Source organism: Telmatherina bonti (assembly GCF_933228915.1).
Source record: "Telmatherina bonti genome assembly, chromosome: 6".
Classification (NCBI taxonomy): Eukaryota; Metazoa; Chordata; class Actinopteri; order Atheriniformes; family Telmatherinidae; genus Telmatherina; species Telmatherina bonti.
This window is the reverse complement of record NC_136624.1, coordinates 33582120-33604449: the sequence shown is the minus strand read 5'-3', so window position 1 is coordinate 33604449 and position 22330 is coordinate 33582120. Positions and strand designations below refer to the sequence as shown.

Below are 22330 nucleotides of genomic sequence, written 5' to 3'. Positions count from 1 at the left end.
TCTGTGTTGGTCAGTTTTGTTGTGCAAAACAGAGGAGGGGAAAATGCACTTTTTGGTAATTTTCATTATCCATTTTTTCCCCCTTTTGTTACTTATTTCCTTATTTTTAAAAAGCGATAAATGAAAAAAGAAGAAAGAAACTATAACCTTTTGTGTATATCATAACATCAACATTATTTCATAACATATAGTTGCAACTTAATAACCACAAAACACTATTTTTTTGTTACAAGGAAACTACTCATGCCATACAGGTTGTTCTTCTTCTTCTTATTATTATTAAAACCAAACTCAAAGATGACGTAATTGTTGTATACTAATAATGTTGATACATAATATATTTTAAGAAATAACTATGGCAATAAAAAATTTAAAAAAAAAAAAAAGTCACAATAATGGCTGTGGGTCCAACGTGCACTTTGGACAGTCTAGCATTGTGTCATTGGACTGAAGCCAGTACAAACCCCCCAGCGGTGATTTACACGTATGTGTTTTCTGTCATTTTAAGCGCACACTCCCTTTTTTTCCTTCATCTGCTCCTCTTCAGTCGTGGTCTCAGTCTGCTGCTAACTGGGGGGAGGTCACAAACACCTTAACAACATATATCGACGTAGCGTTTAGTAGGCGTATAATCTTCACAGCGACAATAAAAATGGAATAATAATAGCTTTGTCGCTTGTTTCGGTGTGATCTACGGGGGAGCTGGAGGAAGAAGATGAGCCTTTTCTCTTCGCCTGAGGAGGCTTTGCTGCTGCTGCTCTGTGGGGGAGTGGGTTACATCCTGTGGCGTTTCCTGTGTTTGTAAACTACACGATACTGAAAACGTCGGCAAGTGAGGCTAAAAGGTAATAAAATTTTCCTTTTACTTTTATATGAAAAATATTTTTTCTCTCAATGTGCAAGTAGTGGTCTGTTTTTCCATTAGGAACATGTATGCTGGTTGGCGGCAGCAAGGGGGTAGACACATTGTTACAGCGTCAGTAGAGCTAGGATGCTAACAAATGTTAGCCTAATGATTGGGAGGGGGAGACTCGCAGCGACGGCCATCACGAATGTCTTTATCGCCCAGACTCGTCTGGAACCAGTTGAGCCAGTCTTTCAATAGTCTCTCGAAGAAAGCATGAGGCGATCCAGCTTGTGATATGTTTACTCTGCTTAAGCAGATGTTTAAAATCGATGAGCAGGTGGGCTTAGATGTTCGTTTGTTGGTTTTTAATGTTATAGTGGGCGAGGGCGCCAGCTAGCAACTAGCTGATGTTAGCCAGCTTGCTCAACATCAGTAAAACTAACGCTAGGTTGGGTGGCGCAACGAAGGCCAAATCAGCTTGTACTGGAAAATTATATTTACTTGAAATCAACATTTTACAAAGGTTATTGTATTTTTTTCTGTTGCCACTTAACACAACATCTGAAAACTGAGTAACTTTTTCCTCAACTCGTTTGATTAGCATTAGCTGTGCTTAGCGGTCCGCTAGCTATGTGTTTTCTAACCAACTCAGTTTAGTCAATACACGACAAAAGCTTTATAGTTTATGAATATATGTTCGGTTCTTCTGACAAAGACTATTAAAATGGAAAAGGATAAAGGAAAATTGGCTCAGGAACATATATTTTAACCCTAAGATTCCACACGATCAAGTTTCTTTCTGCGAAATAATGGTGTCGGTAAGAAAATTTCAATAAAACTTCATGTAAAAATCCAAATCAGTAGTTTTAATGCATCTGGATACCATAACGTAGGTCATAACAGAAAGCTTTCTATGCTTCAGTATATTTGTGGAAAAGTATTTTCACATGAATGCATTTAAGCATTTCTCTTTTAAAAAAAAAAAAAAAAAAAAAATTATACTTCCCTTACTCCAGAGGTAAATATGGTAAATTATACTACATTATGTTTTACTTAATTGTTCTTTTTTATATTTATTTTAGATAAACTTTTAAAATCTCCAGTAGTTTTCATTGTACATCCTTAAAAAAGATTTAAGTTAAATAGTCAGGACTGTATTTCACATAAAACCATATAAAGAATCAATAAAAGTTACAAATGAGCTCTTTGGTTGAGCTTCTACAGTAACATTCTGCTTGATAACCAATGCTAATATCATGTAGCCTACAAGATTGATTATCAATTTAAGTAATTTCAATCAAAGTAACTTATGCACAATTAATAGATTTTAACAGTTTATTTTCAGCTGATCTAACAAAGTGTCTGTGCAATTCTCTTTTATGATAACTAGCTTCAGCTTTGGGTGTCTTTTCCTTAAGTCATGAAAAACCACATTAGTGTTTTCAGTATTTTGCAAACTACCTGTGACCCATTTTTATTCTGTAAAGTTAAAGTAATACCAACAATTTTTCTTTTTTCTGTTTCAGTAGCATTATTCAGCGGTGAAATAGGTTATATATTTAGTTGTAGTCATAGTTACTATTTCGTGTTGATACATGCTAATATTATATATACAAAATTGAATACAAGTGAATAACTTGAGGAATAAAAATATATATATATTCATATTCCTCAAGTTATTCACTTGCTTTCCATTTTAACTAATTTTTCATCAACATGACAAAAATACAGTTGGATTGACTTAAGATTTGCTGATTTCAGCTGAAAATATTAGTTATTTATACATTTAAAGTACATGTTTGCATGTTATTGTTTTGGTGAATGTACCCATAAAATCAGCAAAAGAAGCCGTTGTAATGTACTGTTTGTCTGTTTCATCCACATCCTCCTCTTCCTCAGTTTTAATGCTAGATGAGTGAGGTGGGTGTGGCTTCCCACCAACCCGACCATCCTGACTGACGGATCTCTGGATGACCTTGTCCCCACCCCTGTCCCTGCGCTCACATATACCACAGCAATGTCACATCTGCCCAGCAGCTCAGTCCGCGACCATATGAAATGGGTTTGTTTTGATAACACCAAAGTGGTACAAATAATTTTACTTACAGTCTTGTGTCACTCAGGATGTTGTCGTTGATGACTACCTTGGCCAATGCCACGTCACTGGCTGTATTGTCTTAGATGAAGATCATTTTAAATTGCAGTTCAAGTACGTTTTGATTTTGTTTGTAAGAGGTTGTTCTCTCTTCTTCTTCTTTGCAGGCGGGGCTGCTCGGCTGCGAAGCTGTCCTATCCAGCATGGCCCTGATGCAGGCCAGTTCAATGGCCGCCCCGCCCAAAAAAATGATGGCTCCACTTGGTCATGGACCACCTCAGAGAGAAGGACCTGATCGTGCTCCCCAGAGCCATATGATCCTCCCATCTGGAATGAGCTGTCCACCCCTGGTTAGGACCCACATGGGAAATGCGGAGTGGAAATGGGGCTTTTACATGTTGTGCTTTTAATAGTGTGAAGGGTGTGAAACCTTTGCTTTCACCAAATTGTGGATGTCATAGTGAGGGGAGCTCTTAGTGAATGCAGCTGGGATGATTTATCATACTTTAAAGCAATCTCTTTGTGTTTCAGTCGAGCACTTATTAGCTAGAGTATCTGTTTATCATATATGCTCATAAGGATTGAACGATATCTTGACGTAGCCACTATTGGGACATTTTTAATGGTAAATAGTTCATCTCTTTGTGGCATCTTTTATCTTCTGTCGAAATCCTTGTGTAAACGACATGCATTTTTCAGTTTCTATGTATTTCAGTTGCACAAAACTATGCGATAAGTAGAAAATTAATAACCACATATCATTCCCAACTAGAAATGATTCAAAACGCCAACTGTGATATCACCTATAAGAATTCCTTTTTTCCCTCCTTATTCATGATTAGATACTCTGTGATTAAGATAACTATTCTGAAAATGGGAAATAATCAACTTTCTTCTGTTTTTTTTTTTTTTTGTTAAGCTTATCCGGAAAGAAGGTGAATTCCAAGCTCCTCGCTTGCTGGACGAGAAAGAGATGAGGGCCAACGAGGACATGCAGCAGAAAAAAAAGAACAGGAAATCAGTAACGCCCTGTAAAGTGAGAGAACAAGAAGGAAGGGGAGGGAAGGTCAGTGGCTATTGCTAAATACAGGATGGTTTCTACTGTGCTTTTTCTTCCATTTTTGTTATTACATAAATGTGCTTTCAGTCTATATATTCCTTTTTACAGTGTTTAACTTTATTGAAGTGTGGCGGACTTGGAGCTTTCATGGGTGCACATTCTGTTTGTGTGGGGGTGGGGGAGGAGCACAGGGAAGATGTGGAGGGGGTGGAGGTTCTCTGGAGAGGAAAGGGGGGGAGGGGAGCAGAGTGAAGCTGAGCACAATAACTGCAGTTGTGTGCATAACAGGGGGAGCAGTAACACGAGGGCATTAGGCCATTGGGAGGGACTGTGGGGCATTTCTCATTCCAAATGCAAATTTAGCTTCAATAAAAGTAGAATAAACTTTTCATGTTAAACACAATTCAACTTTTAGGAAAAATAAAACAAAGATTTTGAATTTAAATGCAGTTATTTGAGAGGAGTTGGATGTTTTCCTTAAGCTCTGATCATTTGTATGTGGGGTTGTTTGACAGACTGTCAAACTATGTGGTAAAATGTCATATTTTAACATAGTGTTGGTTTAAACATTATATTTAAAACGTTTTCTTTTCATGTGCTTCTTAGGGCACGGGTGGTGATGAGAATGGGCCGTCGTCCAAAGTCCAGAAAAATTTTATTTGTGATCACTGTTACGGCGCTTTTAGGAGTGGATACCACCTGAAGAGACACATCCTCATTCATACAGGTACGGTTCACGCTTGGATCAGTTCAGTTAAGCCACAACAGTTTTAATTGCCTGAATAAATGAATGAATTGTTGAAAGAGGCTTTGAACACTTGAGTTGGATTGAATCTAGGAGTGTGCAACAGCTGTAAGGGTTTGCAATGGCCTGCTTAAAACCTTGTTTGGTAATAGATTTTGCCTCACAGCTAAATGGTATCTGTGGGGACTTTAACTAAAACTGGTGCTCTTCGGTTTAGGGGAGAAGCCGTATGCTTGTGCCGTATGTGACATGAGGTTTATTCAGCGTTACCACCTGGAGAGACACAGCCTCATTCACACGGGTATGCGTCTTTTAACCGTACCCATATTGCATAAATCTGACTACGCATGTAGTCTGTCACATGATTAATGGGACAGATGCTGAGGATTCATTTTGTCTGTGGACAGTAATTTCCAACAAAGCCACCTCCTGAATATGCTCATCCTAAAATATCATGCACAGTCATAAAATTTTGTCCCCAATATCAGATAAGAATAATTAAGCCATTGTGGTCCAGTAGTCCAGAGTCCACTATTAAAAACTCTGTTTTTGTTTTTATTTTTATTTTATTTCTTGAATATTTTTATTTATTTTATTTATTATTTTAAGTTTATCCAGTTGATGTGTTTGTGCAGACTATTCTTTCTGTTTTGGGAGTGAAGTTCAGCTATGGTGCTTGTCCAGACAGAAAACTACTCTGAGAAACTTTGTAAGTCTAATTAAAATGAACTATTTGATCTGTCTGTATACAAAGTGTCCGTCTTGTTTTTTTTTTTTTTTTTCTTTTCATGTTTTTGAGTATTTTTCAACTAATTGTTAAAATACTGGCTGATGTATATTTTTGCCTAATAACTCAGCATGTTTTCATGCACAGTTGTCTGCTCTTTGTTTCAGTACACAAGAAGTTGATGAATTTAATTTTTATTCATTAAACTAAGCCTGGCAACTGTGACAGATGATATTTGACCTTTTATTCTGTTTAGAATTTACATTTATTTGTTTTCATGTCACAGGCCAAAAAAACTGGAAAAAGTTGTTTGTATTACACGAATGTCAGGTTGAGAAATACGCTGGAGATTTTCAGGAATCTTAACATTTAGTTAGTGTTATACACTTTATTGATTAACTTAAAAAGAAATTTAATTATCATTCGTTAGTGCAAACAAGATGCGTTTTCTCTGCTATGACCAGATTGCTTTTCTGTGCACTGGCTGCTGCTTTTACTTTCACAGCAAAGCCCCACACAGGAACTGTGGAGCATACAGACTGTTTGCTTACAGCTCAGTGTATCCATACAGGGGTACTTTAAGTTTTCAACCATAAGCCAAAGTCAGATTATTTTCATCTGATTGTATGACATTTGATTTAGTACAGTTTCAGTTGGACTAAGGTTTATATTTAAAGACCCAATTTTATTCATACTAACACAATTGTTCTGTCATTTTCAAATGTCATGCAAATGTACCGATCGAAACAAGAGTTGTTGTTTTTTTTTAATTCAACTGTATGTATAAACACCGTTTGAGTTTGCAGCGGTATCTGCTTGTTACTCCAGTCTTCATGTGCTGTAGTTAACGAACAGATCAGCATGAGAGCAATAAGGCTAATAACCTTATATGTTCTGCTGACGGATATTGTTTTTTATTTTGTAAATAACAGGTGGAGTTCAGCACTTGAAGAAAATGCTACATTAGATCTTATTGCTGTCTTTTATATTTATATATATATATATATATATATATATATATATATATATATATATATATATGTTCTTGTCTGTTCTGACCACTCTGTTTATCATGTACTGGCTTGTATTGAAGTGTAGTGGCATCTTTTTAGAGTATGATGTACAGTTAATGTTTTCTTTCTTTCTTTTTGTTTGTTTGTTAGGTTTTTTCCCTCCTCCAAAAGTCTTCTGGGATGTAATTTTGGTAGAACAGTCAGTGTAGAGGCATTTACGTTCTTGGAACCTTTGAACTTTGCCTTCTTTTAAAGAAATTAGCTAAACTTAAAGGGTTATTTTTAAGTTTTTATGTTGTCAAATTCATTGTGTTAATATGCCAAAGGGATTTTTTTAAATGTTATTCTGTGATATTTTGTGTTAGATGTTTTGATTTTTGATATTGAAATCATTAATTTATATCACTATTGAGAAGTTTTCAAATGTTATGAAGGGAAGAAAAAGATTGTTCAGTGGTCACAACAAACATCTGTGTAAAGAAGACTTTTTGATAGTGGACTTGGAAAACAGACTCAAACCTTTGAACCCCTTGTGTAAAAATTTAACATTTTTTTAAGCACAGGCCTCAAAAACATGGAATATTTACTGTTTGCTTTGTTTTTGTGTCATTGGATGTTCTGTGAAAATATCTGCATGGACATCAAAGTACTATGTTAGTCTTACTTAGTTTTATTTAATATACAAATGATATTTATGATACAAAACTAGGATGTAATGGGGGAAAAATGGATATACTATCAACATTTGCATTATATGCTTTAAAACAATACTTTTGTTTGTCATTGTTAAAGAAATAATACACTGTGGGTAAGTCAACTTTCAGTCTAATTATTTGTTAGTCGGTGGCTGCTGCCCCAGTATTCGGAAAGACAAAGGCTTCTAAATTAAAAGTAATATCAACTAATTCACCCAAACATTACTTATATGTATGTTTCTTTTTATTTTCTTCCAGTATCTCATTAGTTTTGTGAAGCATTTGCTCATCTGTTCCTTCCGTTTTCCACTTTACACGTTTTGTGATTATTCTTTTGTATTTATTTTGCCCCCCTCCCGTTATTACTGCCTGAAAAGATTGAATAGCTAATCATTTTATGCTCTGTGTGTGTAGGGGTGAAGCCGTACGCTTGTACCATGTGTGACATGAGGTTTTTCCAGCGTTACCACCTGGAGAGACACAGACTCACTCATACGGGTATGCGTCCTTTTACCGTACCCAATTTTTGTTGAAGTACTGATTTAGACAGTGACTGGAATGAGAATATTATAAATTTAAAAAGCTTGAGGCTGAAAATGTCTTCTGACGCAGGAAATCGTGCAATCTTTGTGTTAGCAGCTTTACTTAAATGTGTAACGGCTTGCTTAGTTAGCCTGGTAGTTATACAAGTTAAAGATCAATTAAGGGATGTTTTTTTTTTTTTGGTTTTTTTTTTAAAAACAAATTCTTAATAGTAAAATAGATAAAGTGCATAAAAACTCAGCCGTTCTTTCCTACCTCCTTGGATCTACTTGCGAATGTAGACTTGTGATCCGACCTGCAAACAAGAGGTCAATATTTACTTTAATATCTGTAAATGAAATCCATTCAGTGCAGAACAACAGCGGACATCATAAACAGCCACCTGACATCATTCAGCACTGTGCCAGTGGACTCCTCAGTGTATTACTGCAATTTGTACTGTTGATTTGCACCAAAGTTTCACTTTGTTTTAGTTCAATACTTGCAGATTGTGATGAATGGTAGTCTGGTGACGCAAAAGCTTTAGACATGCCTTTCCGGAGTCTTGTGCTGTTTTTTGTTTTGGTTTTTTTTTTTTCCCCATGTAAATGAGCACTTATCAGTTGTCTTGGACTTTCTTTTTCCTTTGAGAAAAAAATGTGAATAGAAATTCTAATGTAGCCGCTTGACTCGAGCAGTGATAGATCATGAGAATAGTTCTTTGATGTACATGCAGACAAACGGCTGCAGCTCACATTTTTAGCATGAACTCTCGTTGGCCTTTTAAATAGTTTTTCATGATAGAACTGCTTGTATGTATTTTTGTTTTGTACGTGTGTGGCCGAGATTTGAGGTGAAGCTTTTTTTAAAAAAAAAGAAAATGATCACTTTGGTGTGTTATGTAGTTACTAAAGTCATAGTATTATGGCTGAAATTCCTTTACTGCCTTAGTTTGGTTTAGTTTGTTATATCGAACTGTTTCCAGATATAATTGCCAATTTCACAAATTCAAGTGACCATTCTGCTCCATTTTGCTTAGTGCTAGATAATACCACGTATTGAAAATCTGAAACTCTTGATTCCTTTTTGTTGCCAAGAACTCGTCATGGCTAATATGTGATAATCTGTGCATGTAGGGGTGAAGCCATACGCTTGTTCCATGTGTGATATGAGGTTCTTCCAACGTTACCATCTGGCAAGACACAGCCTTACTCATACTGGTATGCGTACTGCTTCCCCAAGTTTATTAGTTGTTTCAAAATGGCCTTTTTATGTTTAAAGCAGCAGTTTAAGGGAAACTAGAACAAGTTGCAACAATAGAACTGCTTAAAAATAACGTCCCTGTTCAGACACATGAAGATGTATCCAAACATGTATTAGAATAACGAAAGAATAGGTTGTAGCTTTTTTTTTTTTTTTTTTTGTAAATACATTGTTACATATTGGGGCCTGTCTGTGTAAATAACTTCAGCTTTTCCCCTGCTGAATGCTCTGCTTTGATCTGCACATTTTTATTTTATTACTTCAGTCTTTAACATTTTTAATTGACCCTAATAATAAACTTTATTCAAAAACCAAAGCAATGAAAAACACGCTTGTTGTGCAAGATGATGGTGTAACCTGTCGAACCCAAAGAAGAGCTCCTCCAAGGGAAGAGTTGATGTTAATGTTTTGAAACTTATTTCCCTCTGTTTCTAGCTAATATTGACATACTTCTATGTGTGTAGGGGTGAAGCCATACGCTTGCTCCATGTGTGATATGAGATTTTTCCAACGCTACCACTTGGCAAGACACAGCCTCACTCACACGGGTACGGGTTCACCCTGCTTTGCTACACCAGTGCCCCAGTACCCAGATTTGAAGTTTACTATTCTCTTGTTTGTCAAATAGAATAGTTAAAGCATTGTTTTCAACCACTGTCTCAACTGTGGGAGGTATACGAGGATTAAATCTCAGTTTTTGCCTTAATACTTGAAGGCACTATGTTAGACAGCTGTTTGCTTTATTAATCCTTCTCTAATGTGCCTACCAACAACCCCTGAGAGGTGTCCAGACATCTTTCAGGCACTGAAGTTACACCAAGGTCAGAAAAAGATGAATGTCTTTATTGTTTATGCAGTGACACTGCCTTTTCTCTGGCATGTCTGGATACGTAATACAAATGAGTGTGTCCTATTGAGTTCATTATGATGTTTTTACAAGATATTTTGCTCTGTGTGTGCAGGGGTGAAGCCATATGCTTGCTCCATGTGTGACATGAGATTTTTCCAGAGATACCACCTGGCAAGACACACACTCACCCATACGGGTATAAGTTCTACCTATCCGTTTAACTTAACAGTAGTAGGAGTTGTAAATTCTTGGCATTGTGTGAATGCTCCCCCCCCATTCAGCTGTGAGTTTACAGATAAAACCTTTCTCCACCCAATTTATATTGATTAGTAAAAGTTTTTTCTTTTGATTTTAGAAGTATATATTGCATGTGCTAAGTGCATTTAGGTTTGAGGTTTTCTGTGTAAAGAAAATAACTGGCTGTCAAAGCTAATGAGACGTTTTGATTACAGAATAGTCGCTACTGTGTGTATAAAAAATAAGAAGATATATATTGTACACATCACAAAAAACTTTTTACATTTTTTTTTTTTGTCCTCTAAATTTTGGTACTGTATACATTTAGGGGTGAAGCCATACGCTTGCTCCATGTGTGACATGAGGTTCTTCCAGCGTTACCATTTGGCAAGACACAGCCTCACACATACTGGTATGCTTGAATTAATTGTTCCCTTATTACTTTGCAAGCTTTCCCATAATTTATTTTCAACATGTTTTGGGTTTTCATTTTCTTTTGACTTCATTAGACCCCGCCTCCCTCTGCTTACTGTTCTGCAATTATCCCATCATTGACAAATTCATTTCCACTACCTAAATTCTTAGGCTTTGTTGGAAAACTGTCCACTCAAAAAGTGACTCTGTCAGTTACATTGAGTTGCATTAACACTGTAATTGTACTTTTGCATGTGGATTGTTGACTGCTGTGCAGAGTTTTCAACGAAGGGAACATTACACTAAAAAAGTATATTGAATGCAGCATCAATATTCTACCATGTCCGTTTAACAGAAGCAAAGTTTTTTGAGATTTCTTTCTTAAAAAATAAAGAGGAAATCTTTGGCCTGGTAAATATTAAGCAAGTTTTTGTTTGAAATTAAAATATATTTTTCACCGACAGTGTGTTGGCTGTAAAATTAAATCAGACTGGACCAAGATTCACTTGTCTTACATGATGATGCACCTTATTTCTGGAAGTCTGCATCTTATGATGTTTTAGTGTAATGTCTCCAACTTAATTATTATTGCATGCCGTTCTGAACAATCTGAGAATTTTGTGTTTTTATTTTTTTATGTTCTTTGTTTATGAACCATACAACTGTGTTTAAGAACCATACAACTGTGTTTAAATGTCTAACAATGTCATGTTGTGTTTAGGGGTGAAGCCGTATGCTTGTACCATGTGTGACATGAGGTTTATTCAACGTTACCAGCTGGAGAGACACAGTCTTACTCATACAGGTATGTAATGTGTTTTTAACGTCAACACTCGCTTCCTGGCTTTGGTCACGCATGTGCTGCTCATTAATGTTCACATGGCTGCTTCAGACTGGAGTTTGCATTGCTTTTGTCTCTGTGCCGACATTTGCCAATTTGTCTACAATTATTGTTTGCTTGGTGATCATTTTTACTTTGTTTATGAAATGACATGATGACTATGTAGGGAAAATCTACAGTCTATAGTTTGCAACAAAAATAACTTCACAGACTCTTTGTAATATTTAGTTAGCTAGTAACGTCAGGTGAGATTTGTAAAGAAACCCAAAAAACAAAACTACATTCATTGATTGCCTTTATCCTATGGTTGAAAAACAAATGTATATTTTGTAATCATTCCTGAGGCATAGTAGCCCCTACATCACTGATTTAAAAAAATCACTATCTCCAGATGTCTCATGCCACAGACCTGCAGATTTTTTATGTTTATTGCTACAACATGCCTGACTCAAATTAATGGTTAATAAAGATGCTGGTCCTAGCTTATCTAGCTCCTGAACACCCTTCTCACTCAACTCGGATGTGTTGCACCAAGGAAATATTTCAAATATAGTCAATAACCTTATCCTGCAAGTTTTCCATCTGTCCCTGCTTCAACACACCTGATTGTCCAGATCTTGGTAAGAGTTGGATGTGTTGGAGCAGAGAAGGATCTCCGTGCACTTTAAGGACCAGCGCTGACTTGAGCCAGTTTACAGCAGTTCCTCAGAGGTCTGGAGTTGGTGCAGAGTTTAAAGAAGCGTGCAATAGAAAGCCTGTCGTTTCACTATGTAGTTGCCGTGAAGCTGCCTTGATGGCAATGACCAGTTGTTTATTAATCTTGTTCCTATTTGGAGCAGGGTATCCATTTTTTCAATTGTTCAGTGTAAATTTAGCATTTTTAGCAAATGAGGAAAAGAATGAGACTTTGTATTTAATCCATATTTATGCAAATTCTGCCATTTTTTCATGTTCGGGGGCAAAAGCATGCAAATTTATAACAGACGACTGTAAAACAATTTTATCATTGTGTCATTTCACATTCAAAGTGATGATGAGGAAATAACATATTGTCCATTATAAATGGCTTATTATATTTGAAAGCATGTTTCGTTGTTGGCTTTTCTTTTTTCAGTTGGCTTTTACTCATCAGCATTTTTTATTTAAAGATTATCATGGTTTCAAGAGCATTTATGTTACTGCGACTTCTTTTCTCGCTTATACGCAACATACCCTCTTTAGATAAATGTGTGCAATAATGTGTTGAACATAGTTTTTGCCAACTGCCTAAAATTGTCCTAACTTCTGCGATCAGCGTAACAAAAACAATTTAGTTTGACAAATTTTTTTGAAGAAATTCTTACATGGCATGTGGAAATTCTGATCACATAGGTGTTTATTGGCATTGTGGTAAAATCTGTTGTGTTATGGAAGCTGTCCTCAAGTGATTCTCCCCCCCCCCCCCCCCCCCCCCCCCCCCTCTCAATTACTTGACTGGTCATTTGTTTTTGTTTGTGTGTGTTTGTTTTGAATGAGTTAATATTGCTTTCTATGCTGGAGATTGTCACTATTCCCTAAACTTTGGCCCAAGACATTCGGTGGTTATAGTCTAACTTTAGATGTGGGGGGAAAAAGTCATTTCCAATTGGAATAGCGGATTGTTGAAGCATGCTGGAAATTCCAGTTCAAACAAAGCGCTGATGAGTGCAGCAAAACTTTACTAAGCAATTAGTAAAGTTTGCTATCGATCATTTTTGGCAGTTGAGTTTTTTTTTTTTATGCTAAAGCTGGTACTTTGTGTGTATAGGGGTGAAGCCGTACGCTTGCACCATGTGTGACAAGAGGTTTTTTCAGCGCTACCACCTGGCGAGACACAGCCTCACTCATATGGGTATGCGTCTGCCAATTTTAACCCAGTCACAAGATTAAGATGCAACATGAGTATGCTTGATCTAGACTTGTCTGTATTCATACAAAATGGTTTAAGTTCCATTATATGACTTCATCAGCTCATGTGTTGTTTAAGTGGATTTAGATATGAGCATCTTATTATCTTACACTGTAAGTTTAGACTATGACATTGGTTATTAACCACAGATATCAATTTAGCCCAGACTGGCTCGTTTTTTGGGGTTTTTTTTTTTCTTCATTTTTGTTTGTTTTATTTATTTATTCAAGGTAGATTAATTATTTTTCCTTGTTGCAGAGACATAAAAATAATTCTCTTGATGCTCTGCGTTTAGGTGTGAAACCTTATGCTTGCACCATGTGTGACATGAAGTTTTTTCAGCGTTACCACCTGGCAAGACACAGCCTCACTCATACGGGTATGGGTCCGTGCACCGTGCCCATGACATCCTGTGTTAGACGTCAGCGTGCGCACTCTATATTTATTAGTTCATTTGAGACTTGTCTTGAAACATGTTTTACTTTGCTAATGTCAGCCATTACCAGAAGAGTATCCATAAATGCACATCTTGCTCTTTTGATTGTAGGTTATTTTATAACTTTAAAATTGATCAAGGAATTCTAAAGATAATGTATGGAAAAAGATAAGTGTCATGGTTTTGCATGGATTGGCGATTTGTGTGGTTAATAACCAATAGCAAAATATTTCTTCCTAAACTAAACGATGAAAAGTGAGGTAAAAGTGATATAATATTGCTACTTTGCGTTTAGGTGTGAAACCTTATGCTTGCACCATGTGTGACAAGAGGTTTTTTCAGCGCTACCACCTGGCGAGACACACCCTCACTCATATGGGTATGCGTCCGCCCACCTTACCCATGTCACAGAGATCAAACTGTGTATGAATTTTGTTACATACAGTATCAACAACCTGCGATAGTTGTGAATTTTCTCTCAAAACTACCAGAAATCATCTTAATCCAGACTACTGTACATATACAGGACTGCAACATCATCAGCTCATGTGATGTGTCAAGTTGTGGATTAAAATTGGTTCACAGAGTTTGATGTATTTACTGGAATTGGATATTGTTAAGCTAAAAAAAATTCAGACCAGCTGTAGTAGTGGTTAACAACCCATCAATCCTGAGTAGCTGTTTCAACGTTATTGCTTATTGATGGATTGTGAACACAACACACATATAGTTTGAAAGTAATTCCCTAATGCTCTACGTTTAGGTGTGAAACCTTTTGCTTGTACCATGTGTGACATGAGGTTTGTTCAGCGTTACCACCTGGCGAGACACAGCCTCACACATACGGGTACGCCTCTGTGCACTTGCCCTCTCACAATGTATGGGTCACTAAAATATATGTATATATATTATTTGGTATAAAACATATGGAGTGTCTTCACTCTTAAAAAAAAAAAAAAAAAAAAAAAAAAAAAACTTTTTTAATGATTAGTAATTTACATAAATTGTATTGGAATATTTTTGCAGTAAAAAAAAAAAAATCCACCTGTAAAAACCATCATCACACTTAATGCGTGCTTTAAAAATTCAGTTCTTACAAGATCACATTTGTATCAGCTCACTTTTAGAAGGCTTATTTGCTAATTTTATATGAGCATTTCAACCCCAGTGTAAATCAACCTTTAGATTACTGATTTCCAATATAACAGATTTGCAGATAGCTTTGACTGAAGTAGGTACAGTGGCTAGTTGTGCAGTTTTTGTTGAATACTAGTGTAACATGTGACGTGTTGCTATTGCATGAATTGGCAAATGTGTGGTTAATAACCAATACTTCAGATATTTTATTGTAAAACGATGAAAAGTGAGGTAAAAGTGATATAATATTGCTACTTTGCATTTAGGTGTGAAACCTTATGCTTGCACCATGTGTGACAAGAGGTTTTTTCAGCGCTACCACCTGGCGAGACACAGCCTCACTCATATGGGTATGCGTCCGCCCACCTTACCCATGTCACAGAGATCAGCTAGTACTGATTCTAAGGCAGATTTATGTTCAGATCAGGCTTAGATTATTTTGTAAGACATATTAAACTTACTCAGACAATCCTGCCTCATTTGAAAGAAACATCAACACAAGTGTTTGCTGTACACAAATGAAGGATTGTGATATCATCAGCTCATGAGATGTGTTTAGACGTGGAGCCGTTATTTGGTCTACTGAATTTGATGTTTTGATTACATTTAAATTAAGAGCAAAACCTCAGCATGCATTCTTGTGAGAAATTCTGGATGTTTTAAGAAGTGAAAAGTGGTTAACAACCCATCAATTGTAAATAGAAGTTTAAAGTGTCACTGATTGATGGATTGTGAAATGAAAAGTAAAACTGAAAGTAACATTAATGCTCTGCGTTTAGGTGTGAAACCTTTTGCTTGTACCATGTGTGACATGAGGTTTGTTCAGCGTTACCACCTGGCGAGACACAGCCTCACTCATACGGGTACGCCCCCTCCACCCCACTTCACTTATATACAGTACTTTGCAAAGGCTTTGGGCACTGGAGCTTACATGGAGATGTACCAGAAGTGGCTTTTCTGATAGTCTGTACATTAAGTAAAATGCAGAAAAAAAAATCCACCATATTCTGTCTTTAAAACGGACAATTTTTTTTAGCTGGATTTACAAAACTTTTCAGTGTCTGGAAGAAAGATTGATCCAAGAATCTTTGAGAACACACCAGGTAGGCTATCAGCACGGTTACATGTGTTAAGAATTCAACCATTGCAGGGGAGATTAATGATAAAACTATAAGCCAAGTGATGCTCTGGACTGTGTAGAAAAAACCTTCGACATTCAGCTACTTCTCTGTCCAAACAGAGCAACTTAACTGGTTTGTTAGTTTTAACATGATCCTAGCTTTTAATGTTAAGTGTTTTTAAAATATATGTTTTTAAAAACATCTTAAGTGCCTGAAAAGCTTTTTCACAGTACTGTAGATCTGGTTTTGTACTTCATTGTACTTAGATTATCAGCAACATTTTATGATGGTTATGACACTGATTGCAAACCGTACGTGCCCAAAATCCGTTTTTATTAGGCTAGAAGAGCTCACAGTATTTGTTTTACTAAATTGACTTATTATTACTAGATAGTTGATCATTTGTTAATATTCGCCGAGTCATGCTTTAGCATAGCTTATAGTATGTCCGTATGTGCATTAAACAATCTTGGTTGAGCTCAGACTGAATGAAAGCTTGTACCATCATGTCCCAGTTAAGAGGTGGACAATAAAAAAAATACAATAAAGGAAACTCTTTTACCTCAATTAGATCTGGTGATTTTATTTTTAGTAAAAGCTTTTTGTCATGCCTTCTGTCACTGTAGCTGTAGATTTTGCTGTTAAGTCAATGAATTCAACTAAAAAGCACCAACTTTAAATCATGTTTTTATTATGACCTTTATTATAATTTGGCCTAAAGCCTATTAAAAGTACATCGATGTAAAAAAAAAAAAACAACAAAAAAACAAACAAAACTCTTAAATCAACTTCAAAATATCTGTCGTAAACTTTCATTTCTTTTATCTATCGTGATCTCTGCCCATATTGCGCCAATTGGCAGTCGTTTGTTGTTCGTTTTACAGTATTTTAATAAAAAAGACAAAAGAGGAAGCCTTTAACTGCGGTTAACTTGTAAAGAGAGGCTTATAATCTTAAAAGAAGCATAAAATGGGAAAATTGTAACTTATAGATGCAGACTGGCGGTTTTTCTTTACCTTCCTGCAGTTTTATCTTGTGGTCTTAGTTGCATGTCTGAGCATATGAATATTTCTAGATAAGTAAAAGCACCACGCATACCTGCGTAGGACGAGTGACCTGCAGATATTTCAGCCATAGAGCTAGCTTGAGCTTGAAACTTGTCATTTTTTTATTGCTTTTTTTTGTGCTTTTGGGTGGTAGGGCTAATATATTGCTCTGTGTGTGTAGGGGTGAAGCCGTATGCTTGCTCCATGTGTGACATGAGGTTTATTCAGCGTAACCACCTGGAGAGACACAGCCTCACTCATACGGGTATGCGTTCATCTACCGTACCCTTGTTACTGAGAAAGGCAACGAAACTTGCAGGATAACGACAGACTTGAGTTTTGGGTTGTCAAGTCATTTGATGGGATGTTGAACCAGTCTAAAAAAAACACAACAAAAACAAAAGCAAAATAAACAAACTTGCCCCAGTTTGTGGGGTCACCATGTTGCATAGATCTGGGCCATGACAACATAAAATTCCACTCTGATCTACACATAATGAGTTGATGACAAGGCCTTTTAGAGGAGCAGTTTTCAGATGCTGAAAGTACAGTGAATTTTTTTTAAATGTATCAATAGGGCAGTGTGTTTTTGTTTTTGTTTTTTTTGTTTTTTTTGCAAATGATTGAAATTTTAACCTGAAAAGTAAGATTAGTGAGTAAAGATTGGCACACGTTTTTTGGCGCAAGACTCTAAAATTGATGCATTGACTGTGTATTTGTGTGCTCTTTTAGGAGAGAAGCCATTTGCATGTGACATGTGTGATATGAGGTTTATTCAGCGCTACCACCTTGAGAGACACAAGCGTGTCCATAGCGGGGAGAAGCCTTATCAGTGTGAACGGTGCCAGCAGGTAAGGTCACAGCAAACTGACACAGTTTTCATCAACTGTTTAGATAAATTGGATTCAGAAGCGCTGAATGTTCTGTATGAATATGAAGCCTGCGTGTCTTTGAACAGTATTTGATTTGTTGTCTTTTTGTGTGTGTGTGTGTGTGTGTGTGTGTGTGTGTGTGTGTCAAAGAATTTTTCACGCACAGACCGGCTGTTGCGACATCGGCGGTTGTGTCAAGGTCGCAGCGTTGCCAAAGTAGAGAACCAGCCATGCTGCGAACCACGCCCGTATCCCCAAGAACCCCCACCTGCACCCCCAACCTGGAGCCCCCTGCATCCACCTTCGGGCCGGCTGGCTGTCTGACATTCCATCTTCCCTGCATCCACAACGCCGCCGGAGACGGGACGAGCCACAGGGTGTCCTCCTCTCAGCTCTGTGCAGAGTGGCGCTACATTAGAGCACAGACTGATTTTGCAGCTCCAGTCTTGGGATAAATAACGACAGCAGGACATTTGTGTTTAAATCTGTTGACTTTTTAATGTCTTCCTCTTTTTTTTTTGGCCCCCCCCCCTTTTTTTTTTTAAAGATGAGACATTTCTGTGATGAACATTGGTCCTGTTTTGTACAAAATCTACTAGTTTTTTGTTTTTGCTAAAAGAAAAAAAAGGTTTCTATTGTTTAAAAAAAAAAAAAAAAAAAAGTGCATTTGGTGGTACTCGGGAAGGGAAGTGGATGTTGTTTGTCCTGATGTGTTTGCAAAAAATGGGATGAAGTGGTGAGGAAGAGTATTTGAGCTTCCATATCATTTCTATCTGAAATGGCCCATTTTGACTGAAAAGAACCATCACTCAAGTTGGAAGTGATGAAACTGAACTTTCCCCTGCAGGCAATGCACAGAAACTCCTCTAACATCTCATTCTGAACCAGAGCTTTGAAAGCGTTGTCTGACTTTGTCAGAAAAGGATGGTCCAGTTTTAACCATTTCTTTTGTGTAAATAATTGAAATGTATATTATTTCTTCACTATCCTGAGCAAGATGGGCCAAAAAGACGTACATTAGAAATGGAGTTCTGGTTCAAATACAGTCTGTTATCACCATTTCAGTTTAGTCTCGAGAGAACCTGAGTACCTGATTGTGCTATTTGTGCTATTTAAAGAAAATGGGGGGAAAAAAAAGAAAAAGTAAAGTTAAGTGTAAACCAGGATATCCATGACAGAATTCTTCACAGATCCTGGTGGAAAAAGGATGCAGGTCGGCCACTTTGAAGTCCCACGATGTTGTTTGTACAGATCGTCACATTGTGAGATTAGCGGCAGTATACGAAATCTTGTGGCCTTAGTGTGGTTGTCTCTCTTTTTATTTGTTTGGGGTTTCTTTTGTCTAGTTGCCTTTTGTTTGGCTCAGATGGATCAGATGCATTTACTTGCCTTTTATCATATTTTTCTTTTTTTAAATCTCCAAGCTGTCATGGTTACTGAATGTTTATGGCTTCAGTGGCGCTAAAATAGACTGTTCTTCAGTTGAGAGGTTGTCTTTATGGTAAATATGAATATTTTAGGTCATTGTTACTGCTAACGTTGTTAACACAGCATATAATCCTGAAGGAGTCCCCAGGGGGTTTGATGGTCAGCAACATGGTTTTCCACTTCAGTGCTTTGGCCACAGCAGAGTCAACAATTCCTTGACTCTATTACACACTATCAATTGCCTTTTCATCCAAATATTACGTGGTTGGCGTGTAATGATGGATGGATGTTTAGCCTTAAGGTAGTTGCAGATACGAGTCATTATTGTCACGTTAAATGACAATTTAACAAAGTGTTGTTTTTACCTATGACAAGCTTGGACTCTGCAGGTCTTTCACTGTCACACGGCAAGAAAGCTGGTGATGAGCACCTTCACGGCTTGTAAAATTTCTCAAGCGTGATCCACTGTTACTGACGTGATCGCACATTCTGTGACGGTTATCATCGGCTGTACCTGTGATCACGCACACAGTCCAGGTGTTTTTGATCAACCAAGCCTTTGACTAAACATGCAGATAGTCGCGCTGAATTTTAAAATGAACGTATGTTTGTGTTCGTCCTAAACGAGCAGCTGAATACTGACAGATTTTTACCAGAAGTGACGATGGGAAGTTTTCTTTTAAAGTTTTCTGTCGGCGATATCTCAACCATGTTGTGTGACACGAATAAGGAATTCGGTTTTAAGTGACGTGACGGAAAAGTTAAACCATGCAGTTGGAGAAAAGGATCAAGTTTGAGAAGTGTAATTTTCTTTAGAGACACTATCTGTGGAAGGCACACGGCTGGCGTGAGCACATACGAAGAACGGCAAAAGGGCAATACAGTATATAGTTTTTTGTCACTTAATACTTTTTGTCATTTATTGTTTGTAGTATCATTCTCTTTGTTAAAATGCAATAGAATAATCGAGTCTCAGATCATACGTAAATAAGATTGAGTTTGATTTTGCTTTCAGACAGATCAGATGAAGGATTTGTCTGATTTCTCATCACATTTTGATGATCATGTCAAGGACCTTTTTTTTTTGTTTGTTTTTTATTCTGATGAAATTGTACACTGGAGTGTAAGGAAAAAGAAAAGACAAAAAAAGAGATTTGGATATTTTTTTCCTTCAATCTGTCATAGATTTTAGGGTTTAGACAAAGCCTTTTTCTCCTCAACTCAGAAGGTGGACAGAACAATTTGGATCAGTACAGTTGGGAGCCCAGTATGTTCTGTAATTTTACATTAGCAGATGTAGTATCACAGGAAAATGTTTTCTTTCTTATACAAAGTCCCTGGTATTTGTAGTAAATTATATTGATAATGGTATTAGATGAACAACGGCATAACAGTAGCTATATCACAGATTAGTTGTTTTCTTTATTAGTCTTGCATGCAGAGTTATGGTCCTCAGTTAAGATAGGATCTTGATATTGATTATTTTGTGTAGGAAAATGAGTGCATAAGAATAACTTCCTAAAAGAAATGTTACAATTATTGTAAAATGGGCTAACTAATATGTACCCTTGTGATCCAATTAGTTTCAACTGTATGAAATCAGAGGAGAGGCTTCTTACTATTATGCTAAAATAAAAAGAATTTGTAAAGGACTTCTGGATGGTTTTTATTGATCAGATGGGATGTGAAGTTAAAGTAATCCATTAAAAAGCTTTTTTTTTTTTAATGGATTACCTAAATTACCAGGTGTCCTCTCGTACAAACGATACTTATTCATCCTTTATTTCACCAGGAAGTCTCTTCAGACCTTCGCTTTTTTTAATGGAGACAGAAAAAAGTAAAGCATTTCGTTTTGTAACATTGGCTGGAACAGGATAAGATGATCTAAAGGATGACATTCCTGCATTTTAAGAAATTAATCAGCCTTGAGGGTGAGACGTTTGTAAAATGTTGCTGACCTTGCCCTAATTTCAGAGATGTGATGTTAAAAAAAAAAAGAACAGAAGAAATTGAATGCATTTATGATAAATGTGCATTGCACTTCGTGTAAACTACAAAAATGCTCAAATTTAGCATTTTTAATCAGAAAAAAGTGATCACTGCATGTTAGATTACAGCAGGCATTTTGTCTGCAGCTCTGACAAAATTTGGAGAGAAAAGGTTTTTCAGTCAAGTCGCACTCAGATTTGAATGGACACTCAACTTTTCTTTTTTCAAGAAAAAGTTGTGTGTTGTTCACTGCATGATGTTGCAAAAAAAAAAAAGGGGGGGATTTTCGGATCACCTGTGATGCTGCACCTCTTTGACTTAAATAGTTGATTTGTAACTCGTTTTATTATCCTAATAAGATTAGTTGTGTCAACATGATGGAAGAAAATGTTTCCTTTTTCTTGTGCTGTAGAAAATGAGTGTACAAACATCTTAAACTCATGCAGGACCTAGAAATTGGTAACGCAGGTGAGTTTTTTTTTTTTTTTTTTCTCATTATTTTTGTTTAAAGGCTTTGTGGTGGTTTCCCAGGAAAAATTATTAATTCTTGATTTATTCATTTAAAGTTTAATTATCAGTTGCCTCATATTTTCTTCAGAACACAAAATGAATACATCCAACAAAATTTTTTTTATATGTTTTAGTTGCTCTAATATTTTTTGGAATAACCATTTAATATTTAACAAATATTTTCATGCCAGCACTCATTTCAATCAAATGCCATGTAGGTAAATGTGGAATATTTAGAAAGATACAATTTTTAACATTTCAAGTAACTTACAGACATGTATAAAATTGTTGGTACCATTGGGTCAATGAAAGAAAAACGCACAATGGTCACAGAAATAACTTGAATCTGACAAAATAAATTCTATGAAATTTAACTAATGAAAGTCAAGACATTTTTTTAACAATTGGTTAAATTTATTAGAATTTTGATTTATCATTGCTTTTTTTCAAATTCAATCTATTTCAATCTTTCATTGACTGAAGGGCACGCACAATTTTGTCCTAGTCTGTAACTTCATGTCTGAACATCATCATCATCAAAGCAGGTGGTAACAC

At 36.4% G+C, this 22330-nt stretch overlaps 1 protein-coding gene across 13 annotated transcripts; it reads left to right on the top strand.

Annotated features, from left to right (window-relative positions):
- The first annotated feature begins 580 nt into the window (after positions 1-580).
- znf740a (zinc finger protein 740a) lies at positions 581-20908 on the top strand. 13 transcript variants are annotated; one of them, XM_079241830.1, is made up of 21 exons: positions 581-845; positions 2747-2909; positions 3110-3292; positions 3862-4008; positions 4609-4729; positions 4965-5048; positions 7597-7680; positions 8841-8924; positions 9432-9515; positions 9930-10013; positions 10383-10466; positions 11190-11273; positions 13096-13179; positions 13532-13615; positions 13968-14051; positions 14436-14519; positions 15076-15159; positions 15589-15672; positions 17158-17241; positions 17709-17827; positions 17999-20908. In XM_079241830.1, exons 2-21 carry the CDS (start codon positions 2865-2867, stop codon positions 18170-18172), a joined length of 1965 nt encoding a protein of 654 aa, XP_079097956.1. In that variant the 5' UTR covers positions 581-845; positions 2747-2864; the 3' UTR covers positions 18173-20908. The 13 variants fall into 13 exon arrangements, with proteins under 13 accessions (XP_079097956.1, XP_079097951.1, XP_079097960.1 ...); XM_079241825.1 differs by lacking the exon at positions 581-845 and adding an exon at positions 1031-1184; XM_079241834.1 differs by lacking the exons at positions 581-845; positions 4965-5048 and adding an exon at positions 1031-1184.
- The last annotated feature ends 1422 nt before the right edge of the window (positions 20909-22330 follow it).